We start from the raw sequence: 15,390 nt of genomic DNA on the forward strand, positions 1-15,390 counted from the left end.
AGTTAGTAAGGAAAATATCTCGTTTAATTTGGATGATGCTAGAATCACGATTATAATAGACCGCCCTGCTATAACTAGAAGTTAGAAAAGCAGGCTTCACAATTTTGGATGAATTCCAGATAATCTATTAGGTATTTTTGATGAGATCAGATCGATGAAGTACATTCCAGTTCTGGACGTACAAACCTCTGATAGCCATGTTGCTGAATGGTAGAATGAGAGCGATTTATTGAAATTTTGTATGTTATTGTAAGTGAAAACGGTGTTTGTGACAACGCATTTGATTTTCTGCGCATGCGTGTTTTCCGCATGTATTTGCATGCGAAGCCGCAAATAAAGTTAGATGAAAGTAGCGCGCGTCCTGTTTCTCTCGTTCTTGTGAATGTCTTGTTTATTGCGCTCAAAAATTTCACATTAGCTATGCACGATCTCGCCGAATTTCAAGTTTTATTTTATGAAAGTATCGTATTTCATACAATTGAAATTATTGTATTTTATCTCTGTGTCCGTGTTCGTACTGAACATCGTTACGCTTTTCAATTACGATTAATTAGTGCGTGTTCTCCTCCATAACGTACGTTCTTTCTTTTTTTTTATACCGGCTTAGTATGCATGCTCTAGTGCAAGTATTTTGTGCATGTTCTTTCGTGAACTAACAGCGATTTTTTGCGCAGATCTTGTCCATGCTGTTGGAGAAGCTGGAGGCCTACAACGAGACCGTGGTGCCACCCGTGGACGACACACTCGATCCCCGAGGCGCCCCGGAATACCACGACGGTGTCTGGGCACCATGGGTGCACTGACACTCTCTCGACTCAGAAAGGCTTACGGCTCCTGAAAGAGAGACAGCAGCGCCGACTATGCGGTTTGCTAGACTTATTAGTGGTTCATTTCAGAATGGCAGTGCACCTGCACACAGATAAGGTAAAAAAGGGACCACGAGAACACGGCGCTGCACTCACGATTGACATTTTTATTCGGGCTCCTTGTTTACTTGGTTCCTGTGTGGGTGCCTAGCCTTTATAACATAAAGCACAAACAAGCTGCAGTGTTGTTACATGAATTATGGTTCTCTGGGCATATTAATGGCAACAAAGAACGCAACTAAAGAAATAACACAGCATACACATACATGAAGGGCACCGCATGCGCGACCACCCAAAATGTAGTCAGTTCAATAGATTTTTAAGATTCTCGTAAGTGCATTGTACCGCTCTTTCTCGTGTGTGGTCTTTTTTGTTGCGATCAGTACTTTTTTCAACATAACTTCGAACCATCTAAACCACTTACCCACCAATATGCGGATCGAATGACAAGTATTGCAGACTTCACGCCTAGGTGTACAGGGTCTTTCAGCTAAATTGCAATAAGTATTAAAAAACAAACATAGGCACCATGCGTATCAAATTGGCACAGTATTCTGAGCCTCATACAGCACCTCATGATATTTTTTTTCTTTCAATCCGCCAAGCTCGATAATTCATAAAAATTTTGATGAAGTTTTGAAAGAGTAACTCAATGAACAATATTAAATACAAAATTGTAGCACCTGTTCAAAAACATCTGATCAGAATTTTTTCAGATATGCTGAGATAACTGCTGCGTTCGTCGTTTTTTTTTAGCCTTTCTTTAAGTGGAGCAATACCTGAAAAAAAAAAAGATACCGCGTTACTACCGCCTACCGCGCGCCTCTTTTAGTGCCCTCCAATGTCAGTTCAACGAATTATCAAAGGCTGCTCCGCGCACTACAAGCAGGGGCTTGTGGCAACCCTGCGTCGCTCCTTTCTCCTAGGAATCAAGTGCCCGTAGCCATCACATCCGGGTCACCACATGTTGGGAGCTCAGTTTAGCGGAGGCGAGAAACACGCATGTTCACAGCGTTAGAGTAGAGAGCACAGCGTCGTTTACAAACAAAAAATCTGCGCAGCTTGCAAAAAGCCGCGCAAGGCTGGATCACAGCAGAGCTCCTGGGGACGTTTCAGCTTCACTTGGGCGCATCCGTGTTGTGGCCCGCTTTCGCGCCTTATAGAAGCCCAGATCAACATATGCTGGCTCCCAGCGCACATGGGCCAGATACCTAGACGCGACCACTGCAACCCCAACGAGAAGGTCAACCGTCTGGCGTGTGAAATCACACGCCGCGCCGCGGACAACGACCCCTCCAGAGGGAAGGAGGGGGGGGGAGGGCGCTACGAGAATTTCAGCAGCAAAGATCAAGCACTCATATACCACGGAATCACTTCACATTACTGGGGACAAAGACGCACGTTCCCAGCACCGCATCCAACATTTTACAATGCACAAGCACTAACGCTCAGAAGACCGCAAACGCGCACGTACATAACACCAAGAGAACAGACTTTTGCGCTAGTTGGTTTGTAACGTTTATTGAAGCCATTGAGCGCACGTCCCGTCCTCTTTCTGTGGTCCCTGTCTAAACAGCGCTATGGCTTCAATGAACGGTACATAACACCGTCCATCTTACACAGAGTCGACCCCGACACACCTTGCGCATGCTCACTTTGCAAGAATTCATATTCTAATTTCGAACACATGCTCTAGCTGTGCCCTACCCACAGCTCAGCACAACTGAGCACCCAAGAGTCTTGGCAGGAAGTCCTCACGAGCGACGACTACAAGCAGCAACTACAGGCGGTCCATAGGGCCCGGGACATCGCTACAAGCCTTCCGCTGCCGGCGCTATCGTGGGCGGGATCACCAGGCTGACTTCGGGGCCCTAACGGCCTCGGGTCGGCTTTCTCAGGATGTTTAGAATAATGTCATTCTCACTCACTCATTCAGCTTCTCTTGTTAACCTTGTGTATACAGAATGCTTGAGCGGTCGGTCATTGCGCGCGTGCCGGTTCATGATGATGCTAATTTTCTAGCTATAGACCTTATGCAAAATTGCTGCCATCTATCGGCCGCCGTAAGCATAGCCGCCATATTAGAGGCTAAGCGCGGCGCAGTCCGCACAGTCTGCGTGCGTGTACGTACGTATATGTAACGCGTATCGACGTGAGCCGTGCAGTGGATATCAACCGCAATGCCGACGTATTGCTGCGTCCCTTGCTGCACACAGAGAGGAACTCGGGATGCTGAAGGAAAAAAGGTAAGCAGTAAACTGCCCCTCGTTATTTTTCCTGGCTGTCGACGTTTCCAGCATGTGCTCCGGCTACTGCTCCCGAATGACGTGTTTGCGTTCGCCTTTCTAAGCAAATAAGACGTGTAATAGCATCTGCACTTGTGTTCTCCCAAGTTGCTGCATGCCGAAGCGAGGCAGTTTTTGCAACGTTTTCGCCAGCAGCCGTTTACCAAGTGAAGGCGATTTCGCTTCACACAGAAGCCCACCTTCACGCAACGAGCTCTATCGCGGCTACTCGCGCGTGCCTGCATTTCATTGAATGTGCTGTTTTGTTTACGTTTCGGTAACGGCACACGCAGAATGGGAAGCTAGTGCACGTCATCAGTGGATTCCGATAACGAACCGGTGGTGCTAAAGCATCTCTCTTTTCTGTAGTTTCGTTTTCAATTCTCGAGTGCGCGTGACAAGCTGCCGTTTAGTGGGATGGCTTGCGCATCACTGCACACATTTTTCAAGCATTCGATGTGCTACGGCACGTTATCAGACACCTCAGGAGTGACTTGCTCCTATGGCAAAAATTGGCAGATCCCACGCATTGTGGGAATCGATGTACCGTGTTTACTCGATTGTAACGCGAACACAACTGTAACGCAGGGGATGACTTTTCATTGCGTCCAGGAAAAAAAATAGGTGTTTGGTATGTATTTCGATATTTGATTGTAAGCGAGGGTCAACTTTAGGTAGGAAAAATATTGAAAAAAACTTGCGTTACATTCGAATAAATATGGTCACCGCATTGTTTTTTTTTCGTAGGCAAATCAAGGCATTCATGGCATGAGCGGGTCATGTAAGTCATGCCTGCCAAAATTTTGATGTTGCGATCTCTCATATATGTTCGTCATGCAGTCACGTCACGCCACACCAATTTTGGTGTATATCACACTGACGAAACGACCGTGAGAGCACCATGAGCGTGGCATTTAAATCATTCCGTACATGACATGTATTTCATCATGTTCATGTTTTACCTGTCATTAATGTTCGTCATAGAGTCATGTCACCCGATACAAATTTCGGTACATGTGAAGCTAGCGAAGCGGCCACCAGCATATCCTGAGCGTGGCATGTAAAACATGTTTCACATGACATGCATGTCATGATTTTCATGTTACCACTTGTTTATGTTTGTCGTATAGTCATGTCACACCATACCAGTTTTGGTATATGTCATGCTCGTGAAACGGCCTCGAGCCCATCATGAGTGTGTAATTCAAATCATGCCGTACATCACATGCGTATTGTGATTTTCATTTTACCACCTGCCATTCATGTTCGTCATACAGTCACGCCTCATATTACCAACTTCGGTGTATATCAAGCTAGTGAACACTGCAAGAGCGCCAAGACAGTGGCATGTAAATGATGCTGTTCATGACATGCATGTCATGATTGCTGTGTTACCACCTGCCATTTATGTTTTCATACAGTCACGTCGAACAGAACCAATTTTGGTATATATCAAGTTAACGAAATGACCGCAAGAGCACCAAGGCATGTAAATCATGTCATTCATGACATGCATGTCATGATTTTCATGTTTATGACCTGCCATTTATGTTGGTCATACAGTCATGTCACGTGATACCGATTTTGGTATACATCCCATTAACAAAACAGCCACGGGAGCACAAGTCGTAGGCGGCTAGGTAGATACGCTCAAAGTTGCAGAAGTTCACAAGAAATGCTTCGCATTCAAAATACTTTTTCGGTACATTGATTAAATTCAACCGTTCAAACGTGTTTGTGGGTTGCGCTAAAGTAGTTGCTGTTGAGCGTTGCCTCGGCATCTCAAAGTTGAGCGTTGCAGCACTGCTGTTAAGCCCGCAAGACTGTCATAGGCTCCGAGAGGAACAGAGTGAGACGTATGTTTTTATACTGACCTAAAATGTTAGTTACCAGCACAGCTCGGAATGATAACGCATCAATACCAGCCAATCGACACTTATGTTTTATAACAACACCCTTCGTGTTCACTTTCGACGTGTGGATGCATAAATTCTTGACAATTTGAACGCACATAATTTGTGTTTAGTACATAATTTTACACTAGAGCAAAGCATCAGTTTTATGAAATGGAAAAGAGACAAGCTTGATTTGCAACCACATTTACAACGCACATGTACACTGCAGTAAGAGTTAAGAAAAACAGCCCAGAAAGTGCTCATTGATGGAGGTCAGTTGCGCTTCCTTATTTCCATCTTAGTTACATGACGTAAATAAATTCACTTATATATAAATCCACCCGAGAATTATCAGTATTTCAGACATGCGAGTCTCATGCAACTCTTAATTCTTTCAGGTGTCATTTCACTGCATTCCTGATGACAGCAGCCTCCGGAAAAGATGGCTGGCTGCGATCAAGAGGGAGCCACCATTTAATATTAGAACAGCCCGTGTGTGTTCCAGGCACTTCAATGAAGAAGACTTCCTCAAGAACATTGTTAGTGGCCGCCGAATGCTACAAGAGAATGCAGTTCCATCCGTGTTTGCATTCAAGAAAGCCATCAAAAAAAGAAAGCCACCAAAAGCCCGACCTGCCCCAACCATGAAGAATCCTCTTCGTGCCATGTTTGTGCAGGACACAGTGGACAAAGACACAGCAATCGCAGAAAATAGTGAAAACATTGAGCAAGGCATGCTGCCAGATGCTTGTGAAGATGCAGAACCCCCATGTGACTTCGAAGCGTTGCTTCAGCAACACACAGCACAACTACAAAATGAGTTGGCACAAGCAAAGGCAAAAATTGCAAAGCTTGAAGAAAGAGTGTGTCTACTCATGCAGAGATGCAGTTATCTTGAAAAGGCTGCAGCACAATTTTTGCATTGAGCAATTTAAAGACAATGATGAAGATTTTCAGTTTTATACCGGCCTGTCATCATATGGTGATTTCATCAAGCTGCTTCACTATCTTAAACCTGACCTGAAGGAGGAGGACGAAAATGCACCGAATCTGAAAAGGGGAGTCGGTAGGCCTCCAGTGCTCACCATCGAGAACCAGCTTTTTATGGTTCTCGTGAACTTGAGGCTAGGCCTTTTTCAAAAGGACCTCGGACATCGTTTTAACATTCACCAAAGCACAGTAAGCCGTCTTTTCAATGACTGGATTAATCACATGTTCGACAGGTTCACAGACCTGCCAATGTGGCCGTCACGAACTGTTGTTGACAGAAACATGCCTGATGAGTTCAAGAAAAAGTATCCAAAGACTAGGGTAATAATTGATGCTACCGAGATAAAATGTGAAGTCCCAAGTTCCTTCGTACTACAGTCAGAGACCTACTCTAACTATAAATCGAGCAATACTTTCAAGGGACTGGTTGGCGTTTCCCCTGACGGGGCTCTTACTTTTCTGTCACCACTTGTGACAGGCAGTGTTTCAGACAGGGAGCTTGTGAAAAGAAGTCGTTTTCTCGAGCTTCCATTTGAACAAGGAGATGTTGTGATGGCTGATAAGGGGTTCACCATCAGGGACCTTCTTGAACCTCTTGGGGTGCAGCTGAACATGCCACCATTTTTGAGAACACCACAATTCACAGAAGAACAAGTTGCCCAGACAGAAGCCATTGCATCTCTACGCATTCATGTGGAAAGACGCATCCAAAGGATTAAGTGTTTTCACATATTCGATCGAAGAATTCCCATCACGATTGCACCTATCATCAACCAAGTGTGGACTGTGTGTGCTCTCCTAACTAACTTCCAAACACCCTGCTAAAGAGCTCTTAAAGTACTATTATTTCTATTAACTGTTTGTATCAGCAATCTCTTAAGTCTTATGTATTTTTATTTAACTGTTTATCTCTAAAATTTTTACATGTGTTCAGGAAAGCCCTGTGCAGCCCATACATAGCTGCTAGCTTAGAATGCTGAAGCTAACCTTTTCCTTGTGTATATTCATAGAGGCAGCTTAAGTAGTTGAGACAGAATGCCATAGAAGATACAATAAACACCGTTTCACTTTCAAAACTGGTTTTGTTTATTGCACTCGCATCCTGGCATGCACTTCGGCACAATTATTTCCAGTTCAAGTCTGCTCAAGAGAGCTTAAATAGGGCAGAGCTTGTTCGAAATAGAAGTTGTCCAATCTTGATCTGATTGCTGCCCAGGTGTCACAACAAAACTCAACTCTGCACACAATCATCCATGCTTCTGCATATACTATAAAGTGCGTCCAGAGAAGTCCTGCACAGAACATCTGTCCCATCACTTGTGCATAGTAGTCACTTGATTCTTTCAGGTGCGGAATGCCATTTACCACTTCAATAAAAAAATCAGGTGAGGCGAGTGCTTCTTGCAGACTAGATGACCTCTTGCTCCAAGGGCACTTCACCTCAATCAAACCAAAAGGTGGATCTTCGTGAACGTCGTACACGACGCGGTCTGGTGTGGCACCCAGCCATGGGGAAGCGGGGCGCACCATGAGCCCACAGGTGTGAACGATTACCTTGCGGCCGATATGGTCCATAGACTGTACATACCGCTGCACTGCTCGTGGCTCATTCAGAGTTCCGTACCTGCAAATACATTCAAGGCAAAAAGTTAATAATACATAGATAAGTGTAACTGTTGTTTGTGCTGTTTAGTGTTGGTTTAAAGAACAGTCAGTTAACAGCATATATTCTACGCAACAACTTTGGCCAGAGAAATGGTGCATTGCTCTCAGTTGTAAATGGCAAAGCACATTTCACTGAGTGGATTATCTTTTCCAGTTCACAGTAGGTACATGAGTAAAATCACACTGGCGCCAGATTAATTTTTATTTCTTTGGGTTCTGAAATTGAAATTTTATTCCGCAACAAGAAACATGTTACGAGGAGGGCAGATAAAAGCTGTTCGGACAGCTTGAGGAGCCCTGACCCCCTAGTACACAGGATAGCAAAGAAGCATGCGGCTAAGTAAGTAATCCTACTAAAGAAATATATCTGAATTCATAGGTGGTTAAAAAGAAAATAAAATTTACAATGCAGGGCATAGAAAAAACAGTAGTCGTCATAGCACATCATTATACAAACATTATTGCAGTTGTTTGGTGATATGCTAGATATGTTAATTTTGTGTTCCTTGTTATGCGGTTTAGAAGTGAAGGCAGTTGAAAATTGAACATTTATTTCGTAATTTGTTCTGCATCTCGATATGTTCCACACTTCAGGTTGACGTACTTTATAAGCAGGGAAGTTTTTCTTTACCTCGCTATTCTGCAGGGTATCATTAATTTTCAATAAAACGAGCTTATATAGACGACATAGGTTGTAATCGTGTATTGATGCAACCTGAATGATACGGTGCTTTTTAAATTAGTCTGCTGTGTGGCAGCGATATGGCACTTTACAGGCTAGATGCAAAGCTCATTCTTTTGCAAGACTGTTGCTGATGTTTACGATTGTTGTTGCCGAACCATACAAGAAAGGCATAATTCAATAAAGGCGAAACAACGAATTATATATGCATGTTAACAGAAGCAGGAAAGTAGCAGCAAATGGCGGCGCATAATGCCAATTGTCCTAGATAGTTTACTGATAATATGGTTCACGTGATCGTCCCATGTGATGTGAAAAATACATGCTGTCGCAGAAACGAGACGAGACGATCGAGACAAACTGCGTTCGATGCGAACGATAAAGCAAGATTCTTCCTTTTTTTTATTTGCTCATTAATGCGCGCGCTCTTCCGTGCCCGCTGTCTTCTTCTTCTTCTCCTTGTCTTCGGCGAGTTTCTATAGGTTCCGGCCCGCATGAAGTTTTCTTCTCGTCATTCGAAACAACCTTCAAGTTGGTAGATATGTTGTATAGGTCTCCGAATGAGTTTTCCGTTGGTTTTCAAAAGACAGGAGCGCGTCTTCCCGTCGACTCCCGAATAAACTTCCATGACTTTAGCCAGGTTCCAGAGTGATTTAGGAGTGCGTGAACCGAGCAGTACGATATCTCCTCGGTTCACTCTCGTTGCTTGTTTACTTGCGTTAGCTTGCTCTCTCAGTTCTTTCAGATATTCTTTGTTCCATCTTTTCCACCAGTCTTTCGTGACCTTTTGTCGATTTCTCCAGATTTCTTCAATGTTGGCTTCGTGTTGATCTTCGTTATTGCCTGGAAGCCTGTATTTTCCACCTATTATGTCAGCCGGCACAATAGGTAGCGGCTCATCCGGTTCGCTGTATACATAAGTCAACGGTCTGTTATTAAGCACAGCTTCAACTTCAGTGGTGATTGTTTCCATCTCTTCTCTGGTTAGCAGTCTCTTTCCGATGACTTTCCTCATTGATGATTTCATGCTTCGTATTATCCTTTCATAGAAGCCTCCCCACCATGGTGCTTGTTCGGCGATATACTTCCATTTTATTTGATCTCCTTGCCTAACTCTTGCAGAGACTTCTTCTTGTAATTCTTTGAGCATGCGATTGATTTCTCTGTTGGCCTTCTTGAACGTCCTTGCGTTGTCACTGTATATTGTGCGACATAGGCCTCTTCTCGCGGTAAATCTTCTGAATGCATGTAGAAATGCGTCTGTCTTACAATTGTCCACAAGTTCGAGATGTACAGCTCTCGTTGTTGCGCACACGAACACTGTGATGTACAGTTTTCTCGTGCCTTTCACTGCGTCCTTTATAAGCATCGGGCCTGCAAAATCCACACCAGTCACTTCAAATGGTTGTCGCTCGTTGACTCTGTCGGCAGGAAGGGGTGCTGTTTCTTGCTGAATCGGTCTGGCGTCAAATCGTTGGCACTTTAAACATCCGTGAATTACATTCTTCACCAGCTGCCTTCCTTGGATTATCCAATACTTGGTTCTAAGCTGCGAAAGCGTTGCGCTTACTCCTCCGTGCAACGCGAGTTGATGAACATGTCGTACTAGCAGCTTCGTACCGGCCGTCCACTTTGGTAGCACAATTGGATGTTTTTCGTTGTAGGTTAATCCGCTCTGAGACAGGCGACCCTTGTGTCTTATCAGCCCTTGATCATCTTCGAAGACTTCCCTGCCATAAAGAAACATCCTTGTTGTCTTAGTATTGTTGCTCTTGTTCAGTGTGATATGTTCCCGTATTTGTCGTTGCTCTATTTTTATTATCGTCGACTCTGCATTCCTCAGTTCCTCATAGCTCAGATCTCCAATTATCCGTTTCTTCTTTCTTATAATCTGTATGTATCTCAGAACCCAAGCTGTTACCCTGAGCAATCGGATGTACGTTCCATACTTCTCCGCGTCGATCACTGCCGGAATTGGCACGCATGAGTTAGTCGCATAGCATTCGCTACTTTCGACGTTTTCTCCCGTCTCCGTCTTCACTGTAGTCCTGTTTTCCGTAACAAGCCACTTCGGACCATGCCACCATAGTTCCGACTGTATCAAACTCTTTGCGCTCACACCTCTGGTCATGAGATCAGCGGGGTTCTCTTCACTTGCAATGTATTTCCACTCTGACAGCTTTGTTTTCTCCTTTATCTCCTTCACCCTATTTTCTACAAAGATGTCCCTCTTTTTCTGTCCATTTAACCAACTGAGAACAATGGTCGAGTCCGTCCAATATCTTGTTTCGTCAATCTTCCTTACAAAGCCACTTCTGATGTATTCCGAGAGACGTGCCGACAGCAATGCAGCCATCAGCTCGAGTCGCGGCAACGACATTTCTTTCATTGGCGCTATTCGTCCTTTTGCAATGAGTATATCAGCCTCTTTTTCACTCTCGTAGTCATTTACTAAGTAGGCTGCTGTTCCGTATGCATATGGGCTTGCATCGGAAAACAAATGAAGTTCCGTGTGAATAGGTTTCCTCCTCTGTTTCACATCAATCCATCTTGGTACACTGAACTCTTGAATGGATTCCAGCTCTTGAGTCCATTTCCTCCACAACTCCGTTTCGTCATCTGGTAGTACGTCATCCCAAGACGTTCCTTTCCTCCACATGTTTTGCAATTCTCGCTTGGCTGTTACCGTGAATGGAGTGAAGACTCCAGCGGATCGTATATCCTTGCTGTGAGCTGTAACATTTGCCTCTTCGTTAATGTACCGCTTGTATCTATGTCTTTATTTCAAACGATGGTAGGTACAGTCTGTCTTCCTTGAAATCCCATCTGATGCCAAGAACCTTTATTTGGGTGGAAGCTCCGACGCTTGCATTTTCCTCTTCCTTCTTTATAGTTTGTTGCAATCGAGGCTCATTCGTATTGAACTTTCTCAGGGTCATTGACGCCTCTTGGAAGATCTCTTTTGACTCCCGGTAAAGTTTTTCGGCTTCTTCGGGTGATTCGGCTCCCATTATCACGTCGTCGACGTAGATGTTGCTCCTCAGCTGCTTAATGGTCTCCGGAAACTTATCCTCCAACTTGCTGAGGTGGTGTTGCACTGTTGCTGCCAGCAGGAACGTACTCGGCGCAGTGCCAAACGTTACTCTTGACATTCGCCAAGTTACAACTCTTGCATCGCTTCCACTCGGAAGTCTGTCCCACCAAAGAAAACGCAGTGCGTCTCTGTCTTCCTCATGTACCAAAATTTGTAAGAATGCCTTTTCAATATCAGCTGTCATTGCAATGCGATGGTGTCGGAAGTTCATCAGCATGTGCACAAGATCGCAATTAAGATTCGGTCCAGTTTCGAGGTTGTCGTTTAAAGATAACCCTTTTTTGGACGATGAGGATGCATCAAATACTATTCTTATTTTTGTAGTTTGACGATCTTCCCTGATTACGGCTTGGTGCGGCATATAGTAGCAGTGTGTCAGTGTTGCACTTTGGTCCTCGGCCACTTCTGCCACTCCACTATTCAAATATTCTCTGATGGCACTGTCGTAACGCCGCATTATACTTTCGTCCTTCCGTAACCTTCGAGTGAGCTGTTTCAGTCTGGTCATTGCTACACTCTTGTTTTCATCGAGCTCCACGTTGTCTTTCCATGGAAGTCGTACCGAGTATCTCTTCTCTTCATACTTCAAGTTCCTGTTGAAGTACTCCATCACATCTTCTTCTGTCTTTGCATCTTGCTCGGTGCCCTTTATGCCGATTGTTTCAATATCCCAGAAATGCCTTAGTTCTGCCTGTATGTCAGATTTTTCTACTTCAACGTGAAGTACCATAACGGTTGACCTTTTCATTAATGTTGCAGCTAACTTGGCTTTGCCCTGCACCGTCCAGCCGAATATGGTCTCTGCTGCTGTCAACTTCTCTTCCAGTTTTCGAATGCCTCCGGTCATTATTTGCCAATACTGGTCTGATCCAACAAGGATTCCGATTTCTCTGCAGTCGGTGCTTGTATAAAGGCCGTCAGCCAGCTTTAATCCATCGTCCTCGTACTTCTTCTTCAGTGAGACTGGCAGGAATGGTATTCTTTCTCTTGATATTACATCAACTTCTAGTGCTTCCAACAAAACTTCTTCGCCATTGTATGCACTTCTAAGTTTAACTTCAACCGAATTCATAGTCTTTTCATCTTGTCCGCCTCCGAAAGAGCCTATCGTCAGCCTTTCTTTTCCTTTGACCGGACAACCAAGTTTCTCCGATAAGCTCTTAAGAATGAACGTTCTTTGGCTTCCGGTGTCTAACAGAACCCGACAATAGCATGACTTGTTTCTACCTTCTGCTAGTGCCACTGCAGTCTGTAGAAAAATGCTTGATGATATGTTCATATATTGGCATGTAGACTCTCGCTCTTCCTTATTTTCATCTGTGCCTTGCACGGCCGCTGTACATTGAGCTGTAAGTTCTTTTCTCCGACACATGGACGTTGCATGCCATTTCCCACATATTTTACACCTTATGTTTGCCTTGCATATTTTGGCGGTATGTCGAGGTCTCGTGCAACGGAAACATCTATTTGACGCTTTTAGCTTCATTTTCTTCTCTTCATGCGTCATAGTTTTCCTACAGTCATCCGTATAGTGGGTGTTGGTCTCACAAAATATGCAAAACTTTGCGGCTGTACTCTGAAAATTAACTGTTCTTTTCTGTTGTCTACCATCAGATTTGTTGCCGTAGCTTTCCTTCCGTTCGCCCAATTCCTCTCTGCACTCTACTTGATCTTCGATATATCTCATCAAACACCTCAGAGTGTCTTCATGATGCTTAGCTGCATTCTGGTCTTGCATTGAAGATCTGCCGGCCAATTCTCTTTGTCTCAGCTGGAACGCCATGTGCATCTCCACAGGTAAAGATCTTTTCAATACCGGCAGGAGCATTGACGCATATGACTCGATTTTCACGCCTAAGGATTCCAGCCCACGTGTGTGCACTTGTACCTTATCTGACAGTCTTCTTAAGCCTTCATAGTCACTGCAGCTTGCTACTGTACTCAGGTTAGTTAGCTCTTTCATGTGCATTTCTACAAGCGCTTCGTCTTTTCCGTAACGCTGCTTGAGCAGATCGATAGCTTTCATGTAGTTGCTGTCTGAAAATTGAAATCCCTCCACGGTAGCTGCCGCTCTCCCGGTTAGTGATGACAGAAGGTAGGTGAACTTCTGGTTCTCGTTTAAATCAGTTCTCCCGTGAACAGCTGACTCAAACTGATGCCAAAACCTCTGCCACTTCCTCTTGTCGCCATCAAACTTCATTAATTCTACCTTTGGTAGCTTTACGGCCGTTGCTTGCGGCACTTGCCTAGCACTGTCATTAGAGGTGCCTTGCGCCCTCCCTGTCTCGCGCTGTTCTTGTCGGCAAAGGTACGCATTGATGTTGTGCAGAACGCTAATTATCTTCAGCTCGTACTCGGTTGTTTTCGCAAACTCGGCTTCGGCTGTTTCCGGCGTTACAAACTCTTCCATCTGCTCGTCCACCTTCTTTAATATTTCTGCGATGCCTTTGATCTGGCTGGCTAGTAGCGATATCGCTGTGGGATCTTGATTCTCCTGAATCTTCTTTTCTGCTTCGCTTGCTAGGTTTGTTATTTGCGTCCTCAGCGTTTTTCTTTTCTTTGAAATCACGTCTCGGTTCATTCTGGATAAATTAGGAACTGCTGGTCGCTTACAGATTTCAGCGGCGAGTCTTCATCCGTGTCTGTGTCGTCCTCCTTGTATGTGCCGCTCTCAGCTGTCGATGTCCCGCCTCGCAGCCGTCGGTTCGCACTGCGGCCTCCTCTTCTTCCGTCTTCTGTGGCCAGTCCTTCGTCCTGGTATCCCGTGGCCAGTCAGAAGAGGAGCAGCCACTATCCTGGTCACGGCACCATGTCGCAGAAACGAGACGAGACGATCGAGACAAACTGCGTTCGATGCGAACGATAAAGCAAGATTCTTCCTTTTTTTTATTTGCTCATTAATGCGCGCGCTCTTCCGTGCCCGCTGTCTTCTTCTTCTTCTCCTTGTCTTCGGCGAGTTTCTATACATGCCTAATGATTTCAAACTTTTGACTTCAATTTCTGAGTTAAAATGAAATGATGGGGAAGCTGGCCTGTGTGTGGCGGGGGGTGAAATAAAACAGCTTAGTTTTATTTCTGGCTAGTTTTAGGGATTTACTTGAGCTCACGCATTAAGTTCAGACAGCGTGTTATTCGCTCGACTACCTAGTTCGCTGCTACATTTGCCTGAAAAAATAAACTATCATCAGTGTATATTATATAATGGACTGATTCATCGATACGGACTATTTCATTAATATAAAGTATAAAGAGAAATGGTCCCAGGATGCTTCCTTGTGGGACCCTGTTTTAATGGATTTTATTAAATGTTTTCCTTCAATTACGGCGAATTGAGTGCGTTGTTGCAGTAAGTAAGACACGATTAATTTGTGCACAGCCTATATACCATAATGATCCAGCTTTTGAGGAGAATTTTATGACTAATGAGGTTGAAGGCCTTTGAGAAGTCCAGAAAAAGCCTAAATACCATATTTATGGATTAAAATTTTTAAATGTATTCCTTTTATGCCAGTAGCTCTCCACTGAAATGCGACTACCGTGGCCGGAATTTAATGCACAAACTAGAGCACAGCTGCAGGACATGTTCGGGTTGCAGCGGATGGCAAAGCACGTATAAACAAATGGAAGTTAGGCGAGTTGGTACGGTGGCATACTTGAAAACTTGAGTGCGAAGAGGCAAGGACCAGGTAAGAATTGATAAATAATGGGCAAGACAAGCACCTACCAGAACTGTTCAGTATAAAATAGATGCGGAACAGAAACTGGACACAGCCTTCAATCTATAACAAGCGAAAAAAAAAAGTTTCTTTGGGATACGCATCTAAGTCGCAGCAGTTATTGCACAAGAATCTATCCAAAGATACCCTGTAGGTGTATGCCACTAGAGAAAATTGGCACACTCATTTTGCAGTTA

General features: G+C 44.3%; 1 protein-coding gene across 1 annotated transcript; it reads left to right on the plus strand.

Moving 5' to 3' along the window:
* Positions 1-674: 674 nt before the first annotated feature.
* On the plus strand, positions 675-5,972 carry LOC119378737 (THAP domain-containing protein 1-like; the record flags this gene model as incomplete). Its single annotated transcript, XM_037647772.1, has 2 exons — positions 675-794; positions 5,445-5,972. Coding segments are annotated over 2 exons (648 nt in total), but the record flags the coding sequence as incomplete, so codon positions are not given.
* Positions 5,973-15,390: the final 9,418 nt, after the last annotated feature.

The sequence above is a fragment of the Rhipicephalus sanguineus genome, unplaced genomic scaffold, assembly GCF_013339695.2.
Source record: "Rhipicephalus sanguineus isolate Rsan-2018 unplaced genomic scaffold, BIME_Rsan_1.4 Seq9516, whole genome shotgun sequence".
Taxonomy (NCBI): Eukaryota; Metazoa; Arthropoda; class Arachnida; order Ixodida; family Ixodidae; genus Rhipicephalus; species Rhipicephalus sanguineus.